Source organism: Sminthopsis crassicaudata, chromosome 4 (genome assembly GCF_048593235.1).
Source record: "Sminthopsis crassicaudata isolate SCR6 chromosome 4, ASM4859323v1, whole genome shotgun sequence".
NCBI lineage: Eukaryota > Metazoa > Chordata > Mammalia > Dasyuromorphia > Dasyuridae > Sminthopsis > Sminthopsis crassicaudata.
Genome location: NC_133620.1, coordinates 351893873 through 351920834, shown reverse-complemented (window position 1 = coordinate 351920834; position 26962 = coordinate 351893873). Strand labels below are relative to the sequence as shown.

The 26962-nt window shown below is 35.9% G+C and overlaps 1 protein-coding gene across 2 annotated transcripts; it reads left to right on the top strand.

Annotated features, from left to right (window-relative positions):
- The first annotated feature begins 4311 nt into the window (after positions 1 to 4311).
- On the top strand, positions 4312 to 26292 carry KRT23 (keratin 23). Of its 2 annotated transcripts, none has more exons than XM_074261474.1 (8): positions 4312 to 4850; positions 17100 to 17182; positions 18349 to 18505; positions 20567 to 20728; positions 20824 to 20949; positions 22843 to 23063; positions 24314 to 24345; positions 25952 to 26292. In XM_074261474.1, the coding sequence occupies exons 1-8, from the start codon at positions 4437 to 4439 to the stop codon at positions 26035 to 26037; spliced, it is 1281 nt and encodes a 426-aa protein (XP_074117575.1). In that variant the 5' UTR covers positions 4312 to 4436; the 3' UTR covers positions 26038 to 26292. The 2 variants fall into 2 exon arrangements, with proteins under 2 accessions (XP_074117575.1, XP_074117574.1); XM_074261473.1 differs by having other exon boundaries at positions 4319 to 4850; positions 22843 to 23182.
- The last annotated feature ends 670 nt before the right edge of the window (positions 26293 to 26962 follow it).

The following is a 26962-nucleotide window of genomic DNA, read 5'->3' as shown; positions in this document are numbered from 1 at the left end:
CCTAGCATAGGCATTTAGTAGGCATTTAATAAGTGCTGCTGCCAGCACTTTTTGCAATGGAAAAGAATTGAAAAATGAGTAGATTCCCATCAATTGGGGAATGGTTGAGTAAATTGTAGTATGTGAAAGTAATGGAATATTATTGTTCTATAAAAATGATAAATAAGCTGATTTTAGAAAGGTCTGGAAAAATTTACACAAGCTAATGTTGAGTGAATAAGCAGAACCAAGAATACATTGTACACAGAAGTAGTAAGAATGTGCAATAATCAACTATAACCTACCAACTTGGTTCTTTTCAGCGGTTCAGTGATCCAAAGCAATCTCAATAAACTTTGGATGGAAAATACCTTTTGTGTCCAGAAAAAGAACTATGAAGGCTAAATGTAAATCAACACATGCTATGTTCATTTTCCCCCTCTTTTTCTTCTATTTATTTTTCTCTAATGGTTTTTCCCTTTTGTTCTTGTTTTTGTCTACCAACATGATTCATTGGGAAATATGTAAAAAAAAAAAAAAAAATGAATGTACATGTATAACAAAGATGTTAGTTTTACGTGTAACTGAGACAATAAAAATTAAAAAGGTGCTGCTTTTGTTGAATGTGAACTTTGAGAAGTAGAGAGTAAGACAAGTTAATAGCTCCCCCAGCAACAGATTAGCTATATGCAGAAATACAGTATTTGCCAGTTAGATGTCAAAAGATCTGAAAATACAGTTTTCCCCTGTGTCTTTACTTGCTTGGAAGTTGGTTGAAGAATGTTTTCTTTGATTTAGGGAACTCTTACGAACAAATTGAAAGATACAATAAATATTAAAGGGAGTCACCAAAGAAAGGAGAGTAAAGAAATATTCTCATATTTCTTGCATTTGAAACCAAGATATGAGACAGGAAGTAAGTAATAGAGAGAAAAACAAATAAAGGCATGTAGAGGCAAGAACTGTTTTTTTTCTGTTTCAAACAGTTCTTGGGAGACTATTACAACAATGTTAGGACAAATTTTGCTGTGGTACATTCAGCCACCCTTAAAAAGGAAATGACCCAGGCCTCATGGCATTGGTAGGTCACATTCCAAGTTCTTCTCATTTGCCCCAGACCCTTTAATCAAAGTCCATCATGAAAAAGATTAGACCTTTAGGGTCTGCTTGAGTAGCAGTGATTTAGAATAACCACTCATACTTCAGAAAATTCTTGTTGACAGGCTTAATGTTATTCTGCCATATCCTGTAATAAATCAAATGTTAATAAAAGAAAAAAAATGCCCAAGAATATATCTACTTCTGCCAAATTTTGAAGAAATAAGAGGATAGTTTTCTTGCAACTCTAAACTTGTGGAGTTCTGTCAAAAGATATAGCATAAGTTTTAGACTCTGAAACTTTTTATTTATAAGGAAAGTGAAATAGCCCATAAATTGGTCTGAAACTTGTCTTGTTTCAAGTACTCTGAAAGTTGAGAGAAGTTCAATAAGTTATCTAGTACAGCTTCCTGATGGCTGGAAGGTCAGATATGATTTATTTCTACATCCTTTTTTCAAAGTTCTCCAGGAATAGCAAACTTCCAGGATTTACTCATCAATTCAGTCAAGAAATCCTTGGCTTTTATAGATTCATGAAATGAATACTTTTTGTGGAAAAGTTCTGAATGCATAAATAATACTCCCTTGATAGCTAAATTTGGAAAAGAATTATGGTTGGGGTATAATTTAGGATATCCAGGACAACATAGGCTACTTTGTCTTGTGTGTGTGTGTGTGTGTGTGTGTGTGTGTGTGTGTGTGTGTGTGTGTATTTTCCTTATTTAAGATTCCTCCAAGTTTAAGTGTCAGCAGACTGGAAGTATCTCCATCCCATTTCATTCATGTTACCTCATTACCCTGCTTAAAAATTTCCAACATCTCCTTATTACCTGTGAATACTCTTTAAATCAATGTTCTAATAATAGCTTTACATGCTATGGCTCCCCATCACCTTCACAACTTCTATGACATATTGCATCCAAACTTTACTAGTTATTCCCTATTCCTGGAAACATTCCTTTCTCATCTCCTCTACATCTCAGAATTTTTATCTTCCTTCAAAAATCTGCTTAGGTAACATTTCCTTCAGAAAATCTTCTCTAATCTCTTTATGCCTCTATAATAGTCTGTCCCTTCTCCTTTTTCCTTTTTTCTAAAGTTATTTGTGTACTTATTATATCCCATTCATAGAATGGAAGCTCCTTGAGGACAGCCACTATTATTTTTTTTCTTTATATTTCCAGCACCTTACATAGTATCTTTTATATAGTATAAGCTTGTTACATGTTGTTGGCTTGGATTTAATTAAATTACCTAACCTTAAACTAGATGAAAGGAAGATTCATTTCTGTGAATTCAAATGCAGTCTCAGACACTTTCTAGCTGCGTGACATTGAGCAAGTCACTCAACATTGTTTGCCTCAGTTTCCTCATTTGTAAAATGAACTGAAGAAAGAAATGGCAAACCACTGTCAAGAAAACCCTAATTGGGGCCACAAAGACTCAGGAATGACTGAAACCACTGAATAGCAGCAATGTTAAATTAAGCAGAAAAAAATGTGTTGTTGTTGTATCATTTCATATGTGAACCCATTTGAGGTTTACTTGGCAAGGGTACTGGAGTGGTTTGCCATCTCCTCTCCAGCCCATTTTACAAATGAGGAACTGAGGCAAACAAGATTAAGTGACTTGCCTACACAGCTGGTAAGGGTCTGAAACCAGATTTGAATTTAGTAAATGAGTCTTCCTGATTCAAGCCCAGTGCTCTACCCACAGTGCTAGAATATAACACATGATATTAAAAGTTTTATGTCAAAGGACTGGAATGATATAAATGCCCAGTAATTGGAGCAAACACAAGTCTAATGTGATATAAGGATATAACAGAAAAGCATGGGAAAAAATCATATTAATTGATGCAAAATGAAATAAGCAAAATTGGGAAATGATGGAACAACATCAATAAAAATACAAATAACAATAAAACAAGAGAAATTCAGTGCTAAGAAATTAAAAGGACTAGGTTTGGTGCTAAAGATGACAGATGAGAAGGTGTTTCTCCTATCTTTCTTTTGCAAAGTAAATCAGTCAATGGCCATTTGTTCAACACCTATCCTTTGCTAGGTTCTATGCTAAACAATTAACTTACAGGTACAGAATCCTGCTTATAATGTCAGACTTTTTATATATAGGCTAGTTTTTTTCTTAGAAAATATAATTCCCTAAGAAGAGGAATGAGTAAAATATATTGGATGCTATAAAACAGACATACAAATATTGTATTTATAATTAAATATTTAAAATATTTACTATGCATAGCATATGTATGTAATATATGACATACATGATATAAAATATTCTTTTGTTTCCATATAAAAAGCATAATATGTATAAAAGGTAAAATATTCTAAATATAGATGCTATAACAAATAATGACAATAATATCATAAAAAATACAAAAGACATTAATACAATTTATTTTTCAAAGAAAATGCTGCAAAGTATTTCCCAAGCTTCTCCCCAAATTGCTCATTATTGGCAAAGACAATTCAACATCTTTCCCATTTTCTGACCTCATCTGCTTGGCCAAGTTGTCAGAAGATTGTTAAGCAACTACTACATTCCTCCCAGAGGCTATATACAGCACTCAGCTAGGAGTTTGTTTAGTTTTGAGTATACTGGGATGAAAGGCACCCTGGAAATGAGGGATACAATTATTAATTAATTAATTCTAATTTATGGTTTGCAGGTTAAAAGCTATCCCTTTGAAATTACTTTCCATTAATGTTCTTTACTTCATGCGGACAAAGATCAGCTTTGTGAGTGGTTGACCAATTTCCTTCTGAACCGGTTAACTTTAATCATTTAGTAATTTTTTATTCCCTTTTAAAAGTGTGGGTGCCTTTTGTTTGGTTGGATTTGTTTTTGTTTTTGTTTTTATTTTAATTCTGTAACTTTTACAAGGAAACTCCCACTACCACACCCGGTCAACTTTTCTGGATTTTAATCTGTTCCTGTGTCAGATTCTTTTAATCTCAAAGAGAAACATATAAAGCTTCTACAGAAAGATTAACAACTACTTGAATCTAATACACACCTAGGGCTCTGGGACACACCTTATGGTCTTCAATGAGAAAGGAGGACAGGAATTTAAAAAAATAAAAAAAAAAAAAAAAACTTGTATGTTGTTGTTTGAAATGACAATGACAACAACCAGTAAAGGCTACAGAATTGACCAAGAGAAAACACAGATTGCACAAGACAAGATCTTATTGCTCTCATGACCCAGGAGGGAAGGGAACTCCCACAGAGAAGGAAGGGCATAAAAGAATGAGGACCCAGGCAGCTGGAGGCAGTTCAGTTAGGCAGGTGCCAGTGGAAAGGAAGAGCTCAGCGCTACATTTCTGACCGATGGGATCATGAACTCCAGCCAAAATCCCTTCCAGTCCCCTTCGGGTGCCTTCAAAGGCTCAGGCTATGGCTGGGCTAGGCCTGGGATCTTTCCCAGGGCACCCAGTGTCCATGGAGGTGCAGGAGGTGTGAGAGTCTCAGTCTCCTCCGCTACATCATTCTGCTCATCCCCTGGAGCTGGGAGTTATGGAGGGGGCTTCAGTGGAAACCAAGGAGGCAGCATCCTTATGAGTGGGAATGGAAAGCAGACAATGCAGAATCTAAATGACCGCTTGGCCTCTTATCTGGAGAAAGTACGCTCCCTGGAAGCAGCCAATGTAAAACTTGAAAATCAAATTCTAGAATGGCATAAGAAAAGGGACCTGGACATGAAGCAAGATTACTCTCAATATGAGGAAAATATCAGCCACCTGCAAGAACAGGTAAGTGGTGATTGGGCTAAGAGACTTTAATTGTTCTCTTTTCTAAAGGCAATTATCCTAAATAATTATGGGAATGTTAAATCAATACAAATCAGGAGATAGAAAACATGGTTTAAGCCTCAGTTCTGAAAATACTTGTGTGTCCTTGAGCAAGCCATTCAGTTTCTCTGAATATGTCTTAGTTTCCCTCTGTGTAAAATAAAGGGTTTGGATTTCTTTAATCTTTAAACTTTAAATCTACGATCCTTCAAAAATGAAAGCCCTATTTGAGCACCCTATAAGTGTTTCCAAGTGTTTTCTTTCTCTTTCTTTCCTTCTTCCTTCCTTTCTTCTAAGGCAATTGAGATTTAGTGATTTATCAAGAGTCACATAGATATAAGTGTCTGAGGCTGCATTTGAATTCAGATCTTCCTGACTCCAGGGCTGGAGCTCTATCCACTACACCACCTACTGCACCCATGTATTTTCTTAAGATAAGGGATCTGCTGATTTTTCTTGTGCAGCATGATAAATGTGGAAGTATGTTTAGAAGAATAGTACATGTTTAGCTGATATTGGACTACTTGTTATCTAGGATGGGGGGAAGAGGGGAGAGAGGGAGAAAAATTTAGAACACAATGTTTTTTGAGGGTGAATGTTAAAAATTATCTTTGTATGTATTTTCAAAAGAAAAAGCTATTATTAATTTTTTTAATGACAAGAAAAAAAGATCATGACTCCAATTAGAAAGGACATTAGTGACTGTTTACTCCTAATTTCCATCATTTTTACAAATGAGGTTGTCACTTACCCTAAGATATGCAGGTGCTAAGAATCTAATTTGGCCTAAGTTTTTTGGATTGGCCCATCACTTTTTGTATAAATTAATCTTTTAAAGTAGTTTCTCTGACAAATAAGGGAGGTTCAACCTATAAAAATCATACATAATAAACAAGCCATTCCTGACTCTAGGCAAGGGTGTCATAACATAATGAAGACAGACTTTGGATATCATTTACCAAAAACTTACAAAGGAGGTAACCAAGGACCAGAAAATCTGAGTCAGTCAGTCAATCAACTAACACTTATTAAACAACTAGTGTGAGTCAGGCACTATGCTAAGCACTGGGAATGCCCCAAAAAAGAGGGCCTCAAGGGCTCATAAGGTCACATAGGCAATAAACAGCAGAACTCAGTACCCAGGTCCTCTGATCCAGGTGTACCATGATTCGTTCCCCCAGAATAGGAGGATACCTCCATACCTTTCCCAAAATGTTACAGCAAAAGAATAAGAGAAGTTGTTCCCCTTTAAACTACTTTCCCTAAGTTCTAGGTTCTAGATTCTTTCCAAGTCAGACTGGGCTATGTCATCTTTGGGACTATATACAAAAATTGTTACTCCTTCAAGAATATCACCAGGGATATCCCATTTTGAGGAGCTGTATGAGGAGACATGGCCCAGCACAGTGATTGGATTGTTAGAATTGGAATCAGGCATACCCAGATTCAGATTCTGCCACTGGGACTTAAAAGCTGTGCAATCTTGAGTAAGACACTTTACTATGTGCCTCAGTTTCCTCAACTGTAAAATGAAAATAATAAAACTTTCCAATGTTCTTGGGAGGCTCAAATGAGATGATACAGGGTGATACAGAAATCTCAGTATAGTTTTATGGTTTAATAATTTAAAACTGCTCTAAAACTTTTTAAATCTTTGAAAGTTTTAAAGTAAAATAGAAATATTATATTATTATTTTCAATGAGAACAAGACAGAACAAATAAATTATTGATAAATTCCCATCCATCATTGAAAAGTTTAATCATGAACTTTCCTGAGTTTTTTTCCAGCTGATCATATAAAGACAGGCATAGTATTGAGGAAAGAACAGGAATATTTAATAAGTTCTTTGTTTATTTTTTATTATTTTTAACTATTTTAGCAACCATAAAGTAGTCTCACCCAATCAAACAACCTGATCATAGGCTCAGAGACAGAAAAGTTTTCATCTTGTCTGGCGTCTACATCTTCACAGATGAGGACACTGAAACCCAGAACAATTAAGTGAGACTTGTCCAAGGTCCCACAGGTAGAAAGTAGCAAGGCTGGATTTGCACCCAGACCCTGAGGCTCTGAATTGAACACTTTCATCACTGTATCACCATGGTTTAATCAAACTAGAAAGAGGATCCTAAGCTTTAAAGAGTCTGTTTTGTATTACTTATTACAACACCCCCATATTCCCAAGTTGCATATTATGATAATATAAATCTGTCCTTGTAATGAACCCTAATTACTGAATAATCAACCTAATAACTGACTGTGTAATTATCTTAACTATAGAGTGTATGGTTGGTGTTAGGGAAAAAACAAGGTGACTCAACAGTCCTTCACTGTGTTTACGTTTAATGATGGTGTTTTGGTTTGAGAAGAGGGAAACTAGGAGATAATAGGAAATTGGCAATTCAAAGCTCAGATCTATTGCTTGCCACCTCTTTGACCCTAGGCAACTTACTTCACCTCAGTTCTCTAGTCTATAAAATGAGGAGACCTAATGGAGACTCTCTAAGGTCCCTTCAGGAACTATACCTGTGATTCTGTGTATAAAGGACATGCCTTTGGGGGAAGAAATTGGACGGTAATCAGATCATTTACTAAATCAATATAAGTGGGAAATCTTAGTTGCAGTTAGATGAGATAAAGCTCTTGGGACTTAGATTCCAGTGCTATCTTCTCCCATTTACTAACCCTGTGATCATGAGCAAACAGTCCCTCTGCCTGAGTTGTCTTCCTCTGTGTAAAATGAGTAGTACCATTGTTCCCTACCAGGTTATGAGAAGTCAATAAGAGGAAAGAAGAGTAAGCACTTTCATATACTGTGCTATTGTAAAGAGGTCTTAATTATCTATGATTGGCAGAAGTAGCAGGAATGAAGACAAATAAAAAAGAATGAGTAGTCTTGTTGAAAATGGAATAGGGCCAGTAGAAAGATGAGGAAAATGGACAGTGGCTTGCAAAAAGCCAAAGAAGATTTTAAAGTTTCAAGAGCATCTGAGTTGAGGGAGCTAGGTGAGATAGTGGATAGAGGACTAAGCTTGCAGTCAAGAAGGCATGAGTTCAAATCCAAACTTGGAAACTTATTTGTTGTGTGAATCTAGACAAATCACTTATCCTCTCTCAGCCTCAGTTTCCCCATCAGTAAAATGGGGTTTATTATACTACCTACTACCCAGCAATAGAATTAAATGAAATCATATATTTTTTTACCTAGTGCAGCACCTGGCAATACTAAGTGCTTAATAAACATGTTTTCCCTTCCTTTCATGATATAGTTAGAAAGTTCTGTCAGGACTATAGTAATTTCATTCTCAGCCAACAAACCAGTAAATATTTTTTAAAAACATACAATGCATAGGTAGGGGCAGATAGGTGGCACAGTAAATAGAGCTGTCAGGAAGATCTGAATTCAAATCCAACCTTATACACTTATTAGCTATGTGACCCTATGAAGATAAATAAAAAACTTACCTGACAGGATTGTTATTAGGATCAAATAAGATGATATCTTTGCCAAGGAAAATTCCAAATGAGGTCACAAAAAGTCAAATACAACTGAACAACCCCACTGTCTGTCAGGCACTGTGCTAAGTGCTGAGGACACAATTCAAAGAAAGAAATGATCCCTATTCACAAGGAGCCCATTTATTAAAAATCTTGTTACAGTTTGTTTAAACTTTGAAAATACCAAATAAATCTTAGCTGAGTTACTAATAACTAATTGTATGATCTTGAAAATATTATTTGTTCTCTCTGTTTCCTCCTGTCTGACATAAGGGCTGGAAGATTTCTAAGGGTTTTTTTTTTTTTGACATTTTGTGGGGGTTTGCTCAAAATCTGGATTATGAGTTATATAATTGAATAAGGATAGATATGATGGTCAGAATTTTGCTGGAGAATATCAATATCTGGGGGTCATTCTTCTTCCCTGCAGTGATCCTTTGGTCCACTGTTTCCATGCCAAGGTTCCCCCCATCTTTGTAATTATACTATTTCCTCCCCTAGTTCTGGGCTTCTAATTCTGAGGATTGAAAGACCCATTGTAAGACTTATCACATCTGTCTCTTCCCAGATATTAAAAGGTCACAGTGGCTAGGTGACACAATGGGTAGAACACTATTCCTGGAATCAGGAGTATCTGAGTTCAAATTCAGCTTCAGACACTTGACACTTACCAGCTGTATGACTCTGGGAAGTCACTTAAACCTAATTACCTTGTGAAAAAATTTAAAATTTAAAATTAAAAAAACAAAAATAAAAAAACAAACAAACAAACAAAAAAAAAAAAAAACTTATGGGCCAAACCCTTCCCTTGGCATGTCTGCATCCAATCAGGCAGAAAATATATCAATACAGTTCTACCTCCAATTGAATTTACCACAGGTGCTAAAATTTTCCACAATTCTTGACATTTGGTTAAATATATTATAACACGGGGCAGCTAGGTAGCCCACAGTGGATAGAGCTCCAGGTCTGGAGTCAGGATGACTTGAGTTCAAATATAGCCTTACATGCTTATTAGTTTTGTGACTCTGGGAATATCCCTTAACTTCAATCTGTCTTGATTTCTTCAGCTATGGAGATAATGGATAACAAAAAATGAAGATAAAGCACCTCCCTGCCAAGGTTGTTAGGATCAAATATGATGACATTTGTAATGTACTTGGCATAGTATTAGCACTTAATATGTTTTTAGTAAATGTTTGTTTCCTTCCTACCTTTATTAAAAAAAAAAAATGTCTGGAAGTCAAGCCTTAAAAATTGTCTCAGATAAACAATGACATATTTGTAAAAATCTAAGATGCATTGTGGTTCAGTACAGAGGGAATAAGATATTTCTAATTTCAATTTTCCCTCAAAGTCACTTCAACTTCTCTGGGCTTCAGTTTATTCATCTGTAAAATGGAGGTTTTATATTAAATTACTTCTTCTTGTGATAAATTCTACTTCGGATATTTATATAATATGTCACTTTGAACAGCTAGGTGGCTCAGTGAATAAAGCTCTAATTCTGGAGTTAGGAAGTTCAAATTTGGAGTTTAAACCTCAGCCTTAGACATTTACTAGCTGTGTGATTTTGGGCAAATGACTTATCTCTGCCTTAGTTTTCTTATCTGTAAAATGAGCTAGAGAAGAGAATGACAAGCCACTTCAGTAACTTTGCCAAGAAAATTGCAAAATAGGGTCCTAGAGAACTAAATACAAGTAAAATGACTCAACAGCAAAGATCTGCAAAGCATTTTGCAAATATGGATTCATTTTTTCCCTCACAACAATCCTAAATGGTAAGGGCTATTATTATCTCCATTTCGCAAAAGAATAACTTGAGTCTCAAAGAAAGTCATTTGTCCCTGGTCACACAACTAGTAACTGTCTAAGGATGAATTCGAACTCCAATGTTGCCAATTCTAGGCCTTGTGCTCTATCCACTGTGCCATTTAGCTGCTTCATGGTGAGACTTGTGTTTCAAGAAGATCAATTCAACAGCCATGTGGAAAGTGGATTAAAGAGAGGAGAAATAGAAGGTGTGTAAATTAATTAGTATGCTGCTACTATAGTTCAGGTGCCTTAGGCCAGATATATACTGGAAGCAAATCTGGTGTGATTGAATTAATGAAAGAGATCATTTTAAATAATCCTTTTGCTAAATAGTTTCAAGAAGGAGACATAAAGAAATATTCAATAAAGTATAACCTCTCAGGATCCATCCTTCAAGGAATGAACCGAGGTCAAGAGCTATAACAGCATGCAGGAAATTGTTCTTCAGGAATTTCCCATGATTTCTGATTCTTCATGATCCTATTTGGAGTTTTCTTGGCAAAGACATTGGAGTGCTTTCACCATTTCCTTCTCCAGCTCATTTTACAGATGAAGAAACTAAGCAAAACAGAATTAAGTGACTTGTTCAGTCACATAGTTAATGGGTATCTGAGATCAAATTTGAACTCAGGAAGAGGGGTCTTCCTGACTCCAATCTTGGTAGTCTATCCTCTGTGCTATCTAGTTGTCCCCATTCAGGAAATTAAGTTAATATCCCAAGAATCACCCTCCTTTCTAATATGGTTTATGTCAGATTTGTCCAAAAGACATTTAGACTATTCTTAATCTAAGTCTCCACGACTAAGGCCTAGAGGCTTTTTATTTTTTGGTTTTTGTCATTAAGATTATTAAACATTCAACAATCATTCCTTAAGACATAGGCCTGGGCAAAACAAAGAACATGGAAGACACCAAGTGAGAGCTGATAAAGGATTGAACTAGGATGGTGACTGTGCCAGTAGAGAATGAAACATGTAAGAGATATTTCAGAAGGACAGCTGATTAAACTTGGCAACTAATGGATGAGGGAATGGGTGAGAGAGAGCCATGTTGAAAATAACTGAAGTTGAGAGCCTGAGTAATTAGAAAGGATACAAGGCTTTCAATACTAGTACTTTCTCAATACTCAATACTTTCAATACAAGTACTAGGGAAGGTAAGAAGAAGCAAAAATTAAGGACAAGAGAAAATTCTGGGATAAAAAAATAATGAGGATTGTTTAGAATAACTAAGTGCAAGAAGCCTAGAGGACATCTAATTATAAATGCCCAATAGGCAGTCAGTTTTGTTAAGAAAAGGAGAAAGAAAAAAAGGAAGGAAGAGGCAGAGGAAGGAAGGAAGAGAAAAAGAAAGAAAGGAAGGAAGAGAGAGAGAAAGATAATTTCTTTCTTTCTTTAATTATTTCTTTTATTGCCCAATTAACCATTTGGGTTGGGTCCCCAGTTCCTACTCCTACTCACAGAGGTGTTTTTGTTTTTGTTTTTTTGTTTGTTTGTTTGTTTTTCTTTCGGAAGAGAACCAAAGCATCTGGGAGGATTCCAAGACTTGTAAATCAATTGGATTTTAGTGAGAAAGAGCTCACTTTCTTCTCCAGAACTAGCTGGTCCAGTGGCGAGATATAGATCAGAAAGACTGGAGATGGCCCCCAGAAGTTAGGGTACTTAATTATATCCAAAAGGAAGCCAGGAATGCTAACTGGCCTAAGGGAAATAGAGCACTCTAGATCCTTTCAAGCCCTCAGGGCTCCCTTTAGTGCTGTGCAGAACAATTTTTTGTGAAGGGTTTTACAGATAAAATTGAAAAATCCGGGGACTCAATCTTTCTTCACAAAACATTTGTCATTAGGAAGGGCATGGCCAGCATAATTATCTATTCATGCTACTAAATGCTACACATGGTCCATTAATCATGTCATTCTTTAATAACTTACTGTGGAGAGACATCTCAAGGATGTGCTCATATAGTACAAGCTGGAAGAGGCAGACTCAAGTACTATATTAGAATTTGGCTCTAAATCCCACCAGACATTAACTGATTATATGACCCCTAAGAAGTCACTTAACTAACTTCTTTTGTCTCCAAGTTTCTCACCTGTAAAATAAAGACAGTACTAACTCTAGCATTTATCTCACAAGAGTTTTGTGAAAATCAAATGAAACAATGCATGTAAAATAATTTGCAAAATGAGAGCATAGTTGAGAATATATATTGTGTTATATAAATTGAGAACTTATATTGTGCTATGGAGCACTTTACATACATCATCTTATCTGATGTTCTCCACTATCCTGGAAGGTAGGAGCTATGATTATTCCCATTTGACAGCGAGGGAAACTGAGGCAAAAAAAGGTTAAGTGACTTTTCCTGAATCACACAATGCCTGAGTGGTGCAGAGAAAGCAGAGATAAAAAATTAAATATCTCCTTAGCAAATTGTAGAAAAGAGAACATAGCAACAAGACTCCTTCTACCCCCTGGAGAAGAATTTAAAGGTCCTTATAGACAGACTAGAAAATCTGGTCTTCATCCAATTCAGCAAAATCCATCCTAGAAAGATGGTTTTCAAATATATTTCTATTTTTATTTATGTATTATTATATATTAGGTTGGAGTCTTTTAAAGCAGGTTCCTTATGATCAGTATTGTTTTATTTGGGATCTAAATTTAAAACACTTTAATGAATTGTGAAGAGCAGAATGGCACAGTGGATAAAGAGCTGACCTCAAAACCAAAAAGGCCTGGTACATACTAGCAGGGAGAACCTGATTAAATTATTTAACCTTGCTATCCCTCAAGTAATGCTAAGTTTCAGAGAGATGCTGACCTACATCAGTAGCAGAACTTTCTTCCTCTCCCACCTGAGAGTTCCTTATGCCATGGAAATCAAAGAAAGGAAACAAAACTTTCTTCCTTTCTTGCTTTCTTGTTATTTACCAGGTATATGCTAAGCATTTCATAAATATTACATCATTTGATCATTAGAGCAAACTTGGAGTATAGGTACTGTCATTATCCCACTGTAGCTGAGCAAACAGAGAGAGGGGAAGTGACTCATCCAGCCAGGAAACATCCGAAGGTGAATCCAGGTCTTTCTAAGTCTAAATTCAATACCTTGTTCAGCTAAGGTTCTATATGCTATGCCATCATGTTTCATACATATAGATATATACATACACACACACACACACACACACACACACACACACACAATCCACTCTTTTAGGCATTTTTATTGTCATTTCAATTGTGTCCAATTCTTTATGACCTGATTTAGGGTTTTTTGGCAAAGATACTGGAGTAATTTGCCAATTCATTCTCAAGCTGATTTTACAGATGAGGAAACTGAGGTAAGTAGGGTAAAATGACTTGCGAGAGTCACACAGTTAATAGGTGTCTGAGGACAGATTTGAACTCTGAAAGATAACTTCAGATCTAGCCCTCCAACTAGTTCTTAAAAACTAAATCAAATCTAAGTTTCTTTAAAATGCTATAAGTGTAAATATCCTAAGCTATTCTCACAGATCATCTTATTTGTATCTCCAGAACCTGGCTTATGCTATCCAATTAATAAATACTTGATGTATTTGTTGGGACAAAAAGAATTGCATTGATATTAAACTATAAATAGCATATCTGATATGAAAAATTACACTTGATAGAATAAATATAGAATTGTATTTCAATCAGCCAGCCAATTAATAAAAATTTTGTTTATTTTATTTTATTTTTTTTTTTAGGCAATGGGGTTAAATGAGTTGCCAGGGTCACACAGCTATCAAGTTTATGGGGCACATTTGAGCTCAGGTCCTTCTAATTCCAGGGCTGGTACTCTATCCACCGAATCACCTACCTTACAAAATAAATATTTTTGTCTACTATATGTTATCTGAGGATTCAAAAAGAAAACAAAAGACAGTCTCTGCTCTTCAGGAGCTTACTATCAAATGGGGGGGGGGGAGATAACATGCAAACAAAAGCAAACTATATACAGGGCAAATAGAAAATAATTAACAGAGGGAGGTATTAGAATTAAGAGAGGGTTGGGAAGGCTCCATTGCTATGCTCTTTTGTGAATGAGAAAGGAAATGGGGGTTAAGTAACTTGCTCAGCTAGTAAAATTTTAGCCAAATTTTAACTCAGATCCTTTGACTTCAAGGCCAGTGTTCTATCCACTGTGCTATTTGTTGAACTTAAGATTTCCTTTAGATGGTGGTATTTTAAATGTTACATAAAGGAGCTTTGGAGAGTGAGAGTTCCAGGCTTTCGAGACAGTCAGAGAAAATGCCCAAGAGATGGAGTGTCTTGTTCATGGAACAGCCAGGAGACCAGAGTCACTGCATCCAAGGATAGCTGTCAGGGGAAAAGGTGAGAGATCACTGAAAATGTAGGCAGGGTCTAGGTTGTGAAGCCCTTTGAATGACAGAGTACTTTATATTCGGTCCTTTATTTCAAATCCTTTGTGTAACATGCACTAGTTGCAAAGTCAACAATAGGTGAAAGAATCATCAATTTGGGTTGGAAGGGCTTTGGGGTTCATCTGATTTTACAGATAAAGCAGACTGAAGCTCATGGAGATTCAGGAACCTAGGTCACACACATAGGTAGCAAACCCAGGGCCGGGTTTCATATGGAGGTTGCCTCCCTGCAAGGCTAGATTTCTTTTCACTGTCTTACTCTTAACCCTCAAGCTTCAGTCTCCTCCTCTCTAAAATAGGGATACCTGGAATTACTTGGCCCTGGAACCAAAATTAAGATGATCAAGGTTTTGAACTAGGAAACTGAAATTTAAAGTTCAGAATGTAGAAATAATAACTATTTGTAAAAAGAAAGCCTGTTTCCCACTACCTCCCCAAATATATCAGAGAAGTAGCCTTATATTATCCCTCCTATACATCCTTTTCTCCTACCAGGGGAAGTTCCCTTTGGTCTTTCTCTGGAGACAGTATGTGAGTTTGTTTCTTACATTCAAGGCTTCAACTTGAGATCTATCCACATGTGTCCTCATGTGCTTGCCCTGGGTGTGTTTTGTGCTCCCAGAATCAAGGTCAACAATGACTTCTTAAAGCACTGCCCACTTCACTGTGGTTGCCAGATTTGAATGAGCTATTGATTGTAAAAGGGATAGGGACATTAAATAATTACATAAGGAAACTTAGGTCCTGAGTATGAGATTGATCTAAGATTATATAGGAAGTAAAGCAATTGTTGATTCAGTCATTTCAGACCCTCCACGAACCTATTTGAGATTTTCTTGGCAAAGTGTGACTTGCCATTTCCTTCTCTAGTTATCTGTTAAATTCAATGCCAACACAGGGTGGGAGCCAGTAGTGAACTAACTGGTGAGGGTTTAACAATTATCTCTCTTTTGGGAAAATATACCCAGGACATAGTTTTAAATTGAATCTGCCTTATTAGCATTTTTCCCATTTTTTTTGAAGTTCTTTGTAGCCTTGGCCAATTTCTGTGTTGTAAAGATTCACACTGAAAATTTAATTATCAATTCTCCTGGATTAGTATGAACTTGCTCTAGCACAGCCCAGATGGAAGGAAAGTTAAATTAGCCTATTCCATTCTGATATATGCGATGTGTTTCTGTTTTTGTTTGTGGGGAGAAGTGCATAAATGGAAGAGAAAGGAGGGAAATAAGCATTTATGTGCCAAGCATTGTGCTAAATGCTTTATACTTATCTCATTTAATTCTCACAACCCTGGGAAGTAGGAGGTATTATTTTCCCATTTTACAGTTGAGAGAACTGAGGCAAACAGACACTAAGCAACCTGCCCAGTAAGACACAGCCAGCAAGTATCTAAAGATAAATTTGAATTCAGCTCTTCTTGTCTCCTGACCCAATACTCTACCTAGACCTGTTATTGCATTAGTAATGACATTTCTAATGTGAAAACTCCTACCAATGCAGACCTGAAACTGCTCTGCAATCTGTGGTCTCAGAAAGTTGTCTGGGTTGTGCAAAAGTTGGAGTGACTTAAGCCGTATAACAACATCAGGATTTGAATTCAGATCCTCTTGACTATCAGGCAAACTAAGACCTGGGGAAGATCTTAGTTTAAAAGGCCACTGACTCCAACTGCATCCAGGGCCATCTCTAGTCATCCTGATCTCTATCTGGCCATTGGACCCAGATGGCTCTGGAGGGCCCTGATGTCACACACACACACACACACACACACACACACACACACACACACACACACTCACACACACTCACACATACACACACACACACACACACACACACACACACACACACATATATATATATATATATATATATATATATATATAGTCACATACATACATACATAGTCTCTTACACACACACACAGATTCAGGAATGGAATGTTCTTCACTTCCAAAATTCCATGTTATTATCAATTCATTCTTATGCCTCTTATGCCTATGTAGTGGGACTTAAATTTGTTGATTGATTGTTGATTGATACAGTAGGGAGCTCTGTATATCTAGGGTCTGGAGTTAGAGGATCTGGATTCAAAGCCCACCATTGATGCTTGTAAGATCACCAGTATAATCTTAGGACAGTCACTTAAGATCTCTGAGCTTCTAAAATAAATCGGTTGGATTAGATAGACTCTAGGATATTTCTCAGATCTAAACTGATGATCTTATGACCTCAGATTAATTTTTCAGCTATTATTTTTACTATATTAGGTAAATGATTCTTTTTAATGCCCTTTAGTGAAACATGAGGTGGATAAAATAGATGATCTCTTTCATCTCTGAGTATATGGTCTATTATGTCTTGCTTCAAAACTAAGATCCATCCAGATAGAAAACAAGAGTCACTCTCTGGGGAAGTTCTCTTCCTACTAACAGAGTAATTGACAATAAATTATACTGATTGTTTTGTCTTTTACAGATTATGGACGGGAAGCTGGCAAATGCTAAAATTCTCCTCCATATTGACAATGCCAGAATGGCAGTGGATGATTTCAGCCTCAAGTGAGTTCCTTTTTGTCATCATTTTCCATTTTCCAGAGGAAAATTCCAGAGGAAAATTTAGTCTCCAGCTTCTTAAACTGTGGCTTCTATGGGTTCTCATAAGTGTATTAAGGTTTGTTAGTAAATGTTTCATTTGTTGTATCCAGAGTCTCATAAAAATACTTCAGTAGCCTTATTTATAAATAAATAATAATAGTTAACATTTACACGGTATTTATTATGTACCTCACAAATTATAATTATCTCACTTGATCTCACTACTCTAAAAGGTAGATGTTATTGTTATTCTAATTTTACAGATGAGGAAACTGAGGCAAACAGTCACGGATTTTTTCCAGGGTCACACAGCTAGTAAGTATCTGGGCTAGATTTGAACTGAAATCTTCCTGACTTCAGATCTGGAGTTTTATCCATTATATACCAAGCAATCCATAAAATGAGTTAATCTAAAAGATTTCTATCCTTTCAGGTTTGAATCTATGATCATATGATCTCTCTGGAGATAGACAAATTAGAAAGATAGCCTCTGAGATTGGTTTCTAACAGCTATGATTCTATTCTATGGCTAATCTGAAATGGTTTCCTTGGTCAGATTTACAATGACTTGATCAATGAACCTTAACTTCTGTTTGCCCCAGTTTCTCCAACTATAAAATGGAATAATAGCACTTATCTTGTAGGGTTTTTGTGAGGAGCAAACGTGATAATACTTGCTTTTTTTTCTTTTAAAGTGCTTGACATATTATACTACTAAATAAATGCTTTGTTCCTTCTCATTCTCTTTCCATTGTTTATATATTACCCTCATTTATGAATTTTTCATGAACCATCCCTCATAACAAAGATTAAAAAGGAAAGAGACAAATGGTTCAACAAAACCAAAAATCATATCTGCAATATAATTGCAATATATTTTCTATATTCTTCTCCAGGGTCAAGCTGAGTCATTATACCTTCATGTCCAACCTTGAATCATTTTATTTCTCCCCATTTACTTCATTATAGTCATTATGTATATTATTTACCTGGTTCTACTAACTTTCCTCTTCAAAAACAATTCATTTAAAAGAAAAAAAAAAATACTCTAAATCGACCCAGGATGAGTTCTTACAGATTCTCTATTCTTGAATCAATAAGGGTCTATTCCCTTTCATTTTAATCCAAAGGTATGAAAATGAATTGTCCTTCAAAAAAGACCTGGAAATAGAAGTGGAGGCATTTCGGAAGATCCTGGATGACCTAACAATAATCACGACTGATCTGGAATTGGAAGTGGAGGGTATGAGGAAGGAGCTTATTCTCATGAAGAAACATCATGAGGAGGTAGGGGAAATCAGAAGTCTTAAGGTTCCTTCATCAAGACATTTTTAAAAGATCTTCAAGTCTTAAGTCAAATCAGTGACTAAAAACAAAGAAGCACCAGTAACAGAATACCAATCAAGTCTCTTTATAATGCATTAAAATATAGAATGTGGAGGGGAAAAAAGCTTTCCTGGATTATCAAAAGAAATATGTTTGTCCCAAACTCTTCACTTTAAGAACCCCCAATACAGCTTTATCATACGTAATGTGGCCAAATGGAGACAACTCTATAAAATGTAAAACTGAACCTTGTTTTTCTCATCTGTAAAATGGGACTAATAATAGTCCCTGGCTATAGGGTAATTATAATGATCAAATGAGACAATGTATGTTAATTGTTTTACAAATTTTAAAGCATTATATCATTGCTGGTTAGTGATTTTTTTTTCTTTTTCTAGTCCTCGTGATTTCACTGGTTTTAGGAATATCTGGAAAGAAAATTCCTACTAATTCAGGTCGACACTGCTTTACTATTTACAATCTTATAAAGTTGCCTACTGTAAAAGTGACTATTCCAGGGTCACATAGCCAGGTATAATAGAAGCAGAAACTGAACCTTAGTCTCCCTGAGTCTAAGGCTACCTCTCTCTCCAACAATAGCTACTATTATATTTATCATAATTATGATCATTATCATCTAAGTTATGGATAGGTTATGATCTATGTTAATGGAGAGAATTCCCCATACTTAGAAGTTCCCAGGTCATTGATGAAAATATAGCATTAACAGCACAATAGGAATTATTGATTGGTGAAATCAGGAGACAATTTGGCTTGGAAATACACTTTTGTGAGAACAGGCATCCAATGAATGCTGAGCTTCCTTAATTAAACTAATATAGAAATACACTAGTAGGCAATATTTTTAAACTACCATATGAATATTCATTGGAATATGAACCAATAGTCAGTTCATTTCCCATGTTCATTCTCAATAGCACCAAATAGTTTTAAGAATGATAGTGATAAGGCTTGAATTGATTTTGACAGTCTTCAGAGACAATGATTGTTAAAGAAAGCTTTCCTTTGGCTGCATGATGAGCTAGTAGGTGTTGGTTACATTCAATCAACAAGCCTTCACAATGAGAGGATTTTAAAACTATTACACCTTTCTGCTCTAGGTTATTGAACTAATTCCCAAGTCCTTTAGCTTGTAATCTAAAAATGCTCAATTTGTCAATTTCATAATCATTGCACAAGCAAATGCTATTTGTCAGGTACAAATAAGACTTCTGCTTTTAGAAAAGCACTAGATTAGAACTCTTCCTGGAGCACTTTGCAATTAGGATTAAAACAGTTGCCACATAGGTTTTTTGATTGACAGCTTAATGCTATTTGTTTTATAAAATAATAAGAAAGGCATGGAGGATTTATTTATTTATTTTGTTTGTTTGTTTGTTTGCATATAATAGGCAAGTAATATCTGCGAATCTAATACTAGTCAGGATAAGAAAAGATCCTGCAGACCACCCTAACTTTCTCTACGTTAAAGTGACAATTTAAGGAGAGCAGTAATTCACAATTTTAGCACCTGGGGCCCACAGCAGAAATGTTTAACCTCCCTGGGCCATGGTTTTCCTATTTATAAAACGATTGAGTTGGACTAAATGACTTGGGAGGGTGGGGAAGAGTAAGCATTACAAACCTGCCCTTGAAGTAACTTTTTAATTCCTGGTGGAAAATTAAAACAGGAAGTAATTAAGACATTCACAGTTAAATTGAAGGAGGTATTAGTATAATGACTTAATCTTTATATAGACTTTAAGCTTACAAACTTACTTTATGTGCTTTATCTCATTTGATTACTTGAGGTCTTAGCATCTAAGTTTGATTAAAGAGTATCCTGTTAAATTTTTCTATTTTCTAAATGTCACACCCTGGATAAAGCCCCAGCTACACACCTTAGTTATGATTCTGCCACCAAAAAAAAAAAAAAGAAAGAAAGAAAGAAAGAAAGAAAAGAAAAGATCCAGAAATCTTATTGTAATTATGTATTCTTCTATCCATTTCCAAAATAAACAGGAAATGAGCAAACAGCACATGACAGATGACATCAAGGTTAATGTGAGGGTGAACTCAACCCCAGGAGAAGATCTGATTAAGATCCTAGAAGACATGAGGCAAGAATATGAGTTGATAATTAAGAATAAGCATCAAGACTTGGACAAGTGGTACAAAGAACAGGTAAAAGAAAGTCAGAGATAATGGAGGGAGGGAAGCTGTTTCCCTGGACCAATTGATGATGCTAATGTACTCTGGCCTTTCCTTCTGCCCCTTAGTCAGAATCCATTTCTCAAGAGCTGGAAAGCAGAACAGCCTCTGTGCAGAGTAATAAGGACAATATTCATGAATTGAGACGTACCTTCCAGGCCCTGGAGATTGACCTTCAAACCCAAAAGAATAAAGTGAGTATCTACTCAGGAAATCAATGTCTACTCCATATGAGAAGCTCCCCTATAGTTTCTGATGTTCCTATAGTATATCTGCGCAATAACTTTTCTCTGTTCAGGTAATAATATGGAAGACATTGGTGTATTGTGAGCTGGACATGACTGGACAACAACAAAAGCTGGATGCTCTAATTCAGTGTTGTGCTAGTTTTGGGGCTGTTCTAAGGAGAGTTAATTAGTCTGTACAAAGTATACTTCAGCTAAAATTAAGTAATTGTTGCACTGCACTACTCAGTAGGAATAGATACACATGTATATAGACAACACACACAAAAGAATAATGGGAATTGCTAATGATGTTTCTGCACAAGGAAGTGTTTGGACATAACTGTTTCTAAGTTATTCTATCTATTCCATTAAAGTATTGAGCAGGAGTTGATGCTTGTCCAATGCTAATAACAAAATACATTTTATTTTCACAGAGCATTATACTGGGCAATGGGAAGGCAGATGGTGCAATTCAATCATTAATTATTAAGCATCTACTGTGTGCAAGACATTGTTGTGGGTGATGGAACTTTAAAAAGTATCACTCTAATGGATTTTACAATCTATCAAGCAATTATTAAGTGTTATTAAGCAACTAAAATGTATCAGTCTTATGAGAGTGGAGAAAAAAGGAAATAGAGAGGAATGATATGAAGGGGATATGGGATGAGGAGGAAGTGAAATGAGGGAGTTTGAGTGGAATGACTTTGATTTTCTCAATAAAGCATGGAAAAAAAAAACTTGTCAATAAGAGATTTGGGGGAGAAAAAGAAAGGGTTACCAGGGGAAGATTAAGTAGGAAAGAAAAAGATTGCAAAAAAAAAAAATTATACTAAGTAGGATAGAGAATCAAATCAGAGAGGAGTTAAAGAATTGCCTCCCCTACTGAGGACCCAGTTAAGATTGAATAAGGAAACCAAATAATTGTGGTACAAGGAAGAATGAGATAAGGAAAAATACTAACAAAGTACAATGAGAAATTTGAGAAGAGTAGTTAGGAAGAGAGTTCAACTGAAAGGAGAGAGGAACATATTAGGAAATGCTTTTGATGGAAGCATAAAATAAATGACATCAATATTTAAATGACTGAAAAATAAATAAATCTGAGGAAGGAGATTTCCACCCAGAAAAGTGATCTGAGAAGATTTACTGAAGAGATTAAATTAAAGATGGAGGTTGAAAAAAGGAAAAACTTTGACTCATATAAAGGCAAAAAATCATCATCCTTGCCCTCAAGTTTACCATCCAGCTGGAGACTCCCAGACCTGAGATCAGGGATAATCGAGATAGAGGGCTATCCACGCCAGGCAAAACATGAAAAAGAATGCAACAAATGTATAGACTATTAATCTCAGGAAATTTTCTTTTCTGTGTCACTAAGGAAATTAGTTACGCCCAGCCTGCATGAGTGACAAGGAGTGTTTCCTCCCAGTGACATAGAGGCAGCATGCAAGTAAATGCTTAATGATTAGCTACAAAAGACCCACTATTAAATTTAATCTGCATTAACATTTCCTCCATCACTTTCTAAAGTTTAGATAATTAATAAAACAATAAATAAGGCCTGTTTTGTAGCATTTGCTGATCTTCAAAGCATAGAATGTTGAAAAGTTGTCCTTTGCTAACCAGTATGAGCTGGCTCCAGCATGCCCCTATTTTCTGACCTCTTCTAGGACACACAGATATTTTATTGAGACCCCAGACAAGGAATATATACACGTGAATAGATGACTAACCAACTCAGTGGGCAGATGGTACATAGTTACTGGCCAATGAGGGCCCAGAGAGAACCATAGCACAAAGGTTCTGTGCAATGCAAGCACAGTTGTGACCCACCCTGGTCATTTGTTTTGGTTTCAGAAATGTGCCCTGGAGGGCATTTTGGCAGACACCCAGTCCCGCTACTCCTGCCAGCTCCTGGACATGCAGCAGATCATCTCCCATTATGAGAAGGAGTTGATGCAACTCCGCCATGACCTAGAACGCCAGAATAATGAATATAAGATCCTGCTAGGCATCAAGAATCACCTGGAGAATGAGATTGCCACTTATCACAACCTCATGGAGGGCGAGGACAAAGGGTACGTCAGACACAGCAGTGACAAAGGACCCCCACCCCACAATGGAGAGAACACTGACTCTGGAGTTAGAAGAGCTGGGTTCAAATCCTGCCTTTGCTGTTTTCTACCTGATACTTTGGGCAAGTTACTTAAATTCCCTGGGACTCAATTTCTCTTCCTGTAGAATGAACTAACTGCCCTATGAGATCCCTTTCAATTCTAAAACTATTGTCCTAAATCATGTGAAAACAGTATCTGATTATTTGTTCCCACTTAGGGTTTAATTAGAGAATTAGGGTTGGCTCAATAGCTCCAGAGTTGGAAGGGATTTCAAAGGCAAATCTTTCACCTGGGCAGGAGGAGATGGGACAATAACTTTGGATGGAGTGGCACTGTTGGCATAAGGGACAGTCCAACCATGGGTGCAATTGTACAGAGAGCAATGGCCCATTCCTTAAGGAGCTTCTCCTGAAGCTCCACAGGGATTGTATCCCAGGAATAATAATTATTTATAATAATAATAATTCACATTTATCATTTCACTTGAAAGGTTTACAGAATGCATTCCTCTCAGCTTTCATGTAAGGCAGATAGTAAAAAAAATGATATCTTCCTTTTATAGATGAGCAAACTGAGACTTAGTGAGTCAAAATGATTTGCCTAAGACAGTACAACTAGTCACAGTCACAGTAAGATTTAGAACCTAGTTCCCTGATATATCCAAGTTTTTTTTTTTCATTTCAGATTCAGACTTTGATTATTTTTAAATGTTTTCTTTTTTCAAAACTGTACTTATTGACTTCACTAGCCCCTGACCAGAAATGTCCAGAGTTAACTCACAGAGAACATTCCATGAGTTTCTCAGTCTAGTTTTAGCATAAAAGAAGTAGTCAACTGAACCAACCCTTTGCTTATTCTGAGAATTGTGATTTGAACACACAAAATATAGAGCACTTAAATCCTGTGTATCATGTTGCTCCTCCACTACCATTTATCTAGAGCCAAGCCTGGAAGTTCATTAGAGGAATCATTGCTTAATGGTGAAAGTGCTAACTCTAAAGTCAAAGAGACCTGCATGCTCTAATATTTTCTAACTATTGACTCTTGGACAATTTGGACTCTTGAACTCTTGCAACTTCAGTCTTTCCACCTACAAAATGAATATTAGAACACCTATCATTACAAATATCCTCCCATTACAGCTTGAAGTTATGTCAATTTTATTATTCAGGATGAATTTTTTTTCTTCTAAGTCCTTTTATCTTTTACAGAAAAACAGAAGACTACAAGTCAGAGTTGAAAGGTAAATAATTTTATTGTTTTGAACTATTTTTCTAATTAACTGCCCTATTTTGTGCATGTCAAAAGTTCATATCTTTTGGATATATTCCTAGACCTATAAAAAACGAACACAAGTCTGCACTCATTTTACTGACTAGTCGCAAAATGTGAAGGAATCTATGAAAAAGAAGAGGCAGCCCTCTATCTCCTTATTAAATGAATTAGGGTTTCTTTGCTTATATCCTATTACAGATTGGAACTCTGCTTTTCAGATTTGCAGTCCTAAGAAAGGAAAGGAATATTACTTTCATCATCTGTTACTAGTAATTCTCTCTCCAGAAATCACAGAAGTGTACACTCAGAGTTAGAAGGGATCTTTGGGATCATATAGGCTGATCTCACATTCAATGAACCAATCTCTTCTCTCTTCTATGACATCCTTTGATGAATAGTCACTCAATCTCTGTTGAATATTTTCAATGGCAGGTATCTTTTTCTTTTGAATTCCATCCTATATCAGCTCTACTAGGAAGTCTTTCTAACTATTAAGTCTATATCCCAAGCAACAGAATATTGTGTTTTTACCTTGTCCAGATTCTTCATTCATTCATTTATTAAACATCCACCAATACTTTGAAAGACCTCTCCCTTTGGCATTTAATATATTCTTCTCTGTACTGCAGTTATTTATTTTCCATGTGTTTTGCCCTAAGAGCAAAGTATAAATCATCTTTATCTGTGTATCCTCCAAGATCTAAGACAGTATTTTGTACATGGTATATATTGAATAAATGCTTATTGAAAAGAATTGTAAGATACTGATACTTCTTTCAATATTTCAAAGTTGAGGAATAGCTTTCAAGTCCTCTCTCACCATACTTAAATCTTCTCTTCTTAAGACTCTGTTGAGTTCCTAAAATGCCATTGTTTCCAGTTCCCTTCCCATCTTGATCATTCTAGGAACATATCCCAAAGGGCAAGTTTCCCCTTAAAATCTGGTATCCAGAACTAATCATACTATTCTATAAATAAAGAGTGCATATGCTATGAAAAACCACCCCATCCCTTCCCAAATACATACACACAAAACATCCTTGGGTGTTTGCTCATAATCAGTCCCAATCAAGGATCTCTAGCAGAAATTTTTAAAATTAAAATAAAGTTTGCATCCCCATTGAGGGGGGAAGGAAGGAAAAAAATTAGAACAAAAGATTTGGCAATTGTCAATGCTGTAAAATTACCCATGCACATATCTGGTAAATAAAAACTATAAAAAAAAAAGTTTGCCTCCCCATTTGACTACGTTCAGTTATTATAGTTGTTTCTTATCCTTATTAGAACTAAATGTAAATTAATAACACAAAAGTGATGATGTCCATCATAGAGTACCTGTCTCTTAAAGTAGACTTGCCCCCTAAAAAGAAAGGAAGGAAAGAGAAACCTTGGTTGGGAGTATTCTCCACTAATAAGCTTATATAGACCCAGGTTTATGGAGTATTTTTATTCCTTTTTATCTCAGAAAGCACAAAGCATGAAACTTCATAAAAGGTGATTTTTTAGTGAGTAAAAATGGGAAAAGAATATATTCATCATGTGTTTTTTGATTATTTATCTTTTTGTTTCTGCAGCTCCAAAAATCAAGGCCATAATGCAAGAGACTGTGAATGGAAAAGTCACCCTTCTGAAAGTCAATGAGATTCAGAAATCTGAATGAAGCATATAAAAGTTTTTGCCAATTGTAAATACCTTTCCCATGAAAATACTGGCAGGCCTAAACTACTTATGAAAGTATTATACATGTTGCATTCAGAATTATTACTGTAACAAATTTCAAAGCTCACTTTTTTCTTCAAAACATGACTATTTTCTTACTGTATTTGCCAAATTAATGCAGAAATTATCTCTTTAAAAACGCTAGATTTTTTTCATTTTGGATCTCAGTTTTCAATAAAGCTTTATTCAATTGTAATGTATATTGGTTTTTACTAATTAAATATAATGATTTCTGATTTTTAAAAAATAATAAAGTAAGATAGAACCTCAAGAAATCATCTAGTTCAAGGGATTTCAGGATATATTTCATAAACTGGTGATTTAAAAAAATCCTTTCTATAAAATTTATAGAAAGTAGAGCTAGAGAAGATCTTAGAAATCATCTTAGATCAAAACATTAAAACCCTTAGAGGTCCCACAGATCTTCTCCCCCTTATTCTTCTTCCTTTCTGGCTCTTTTCTCAGCACTCCTTACTTGGTGCTTTTTGCCACGGGCCACTGACACACACCATTTTGGAAAAGTGAGTGTTGTGGTTGTTTTTTTCTTTCTTGCTTTGCCTAGAAGCTTTCTATCATGAACCTTTGACCCACGGTATTTTAAGAAATGGCACCTTTTTCTCCCAGTTGTACCAAGTCTTCATGAGCCCTCCAACATCTCTTCCCTATCTTTTGTAATTATTGTTGTTTGTCCTTCCTTCTCAAAGAGGACCATGACGTCAGGGAAGTGATGTCATGACATACCTGTGAATTAGATTTAAGTGAGGGAGGCTGGGCAAGGTCACCTGCATCACTTTCCCCTCCAGAGTCATATGGGTCCAATGCAAAATGGAGATCAGGACGACTGAAGATGAGGAGGATTGAAGATG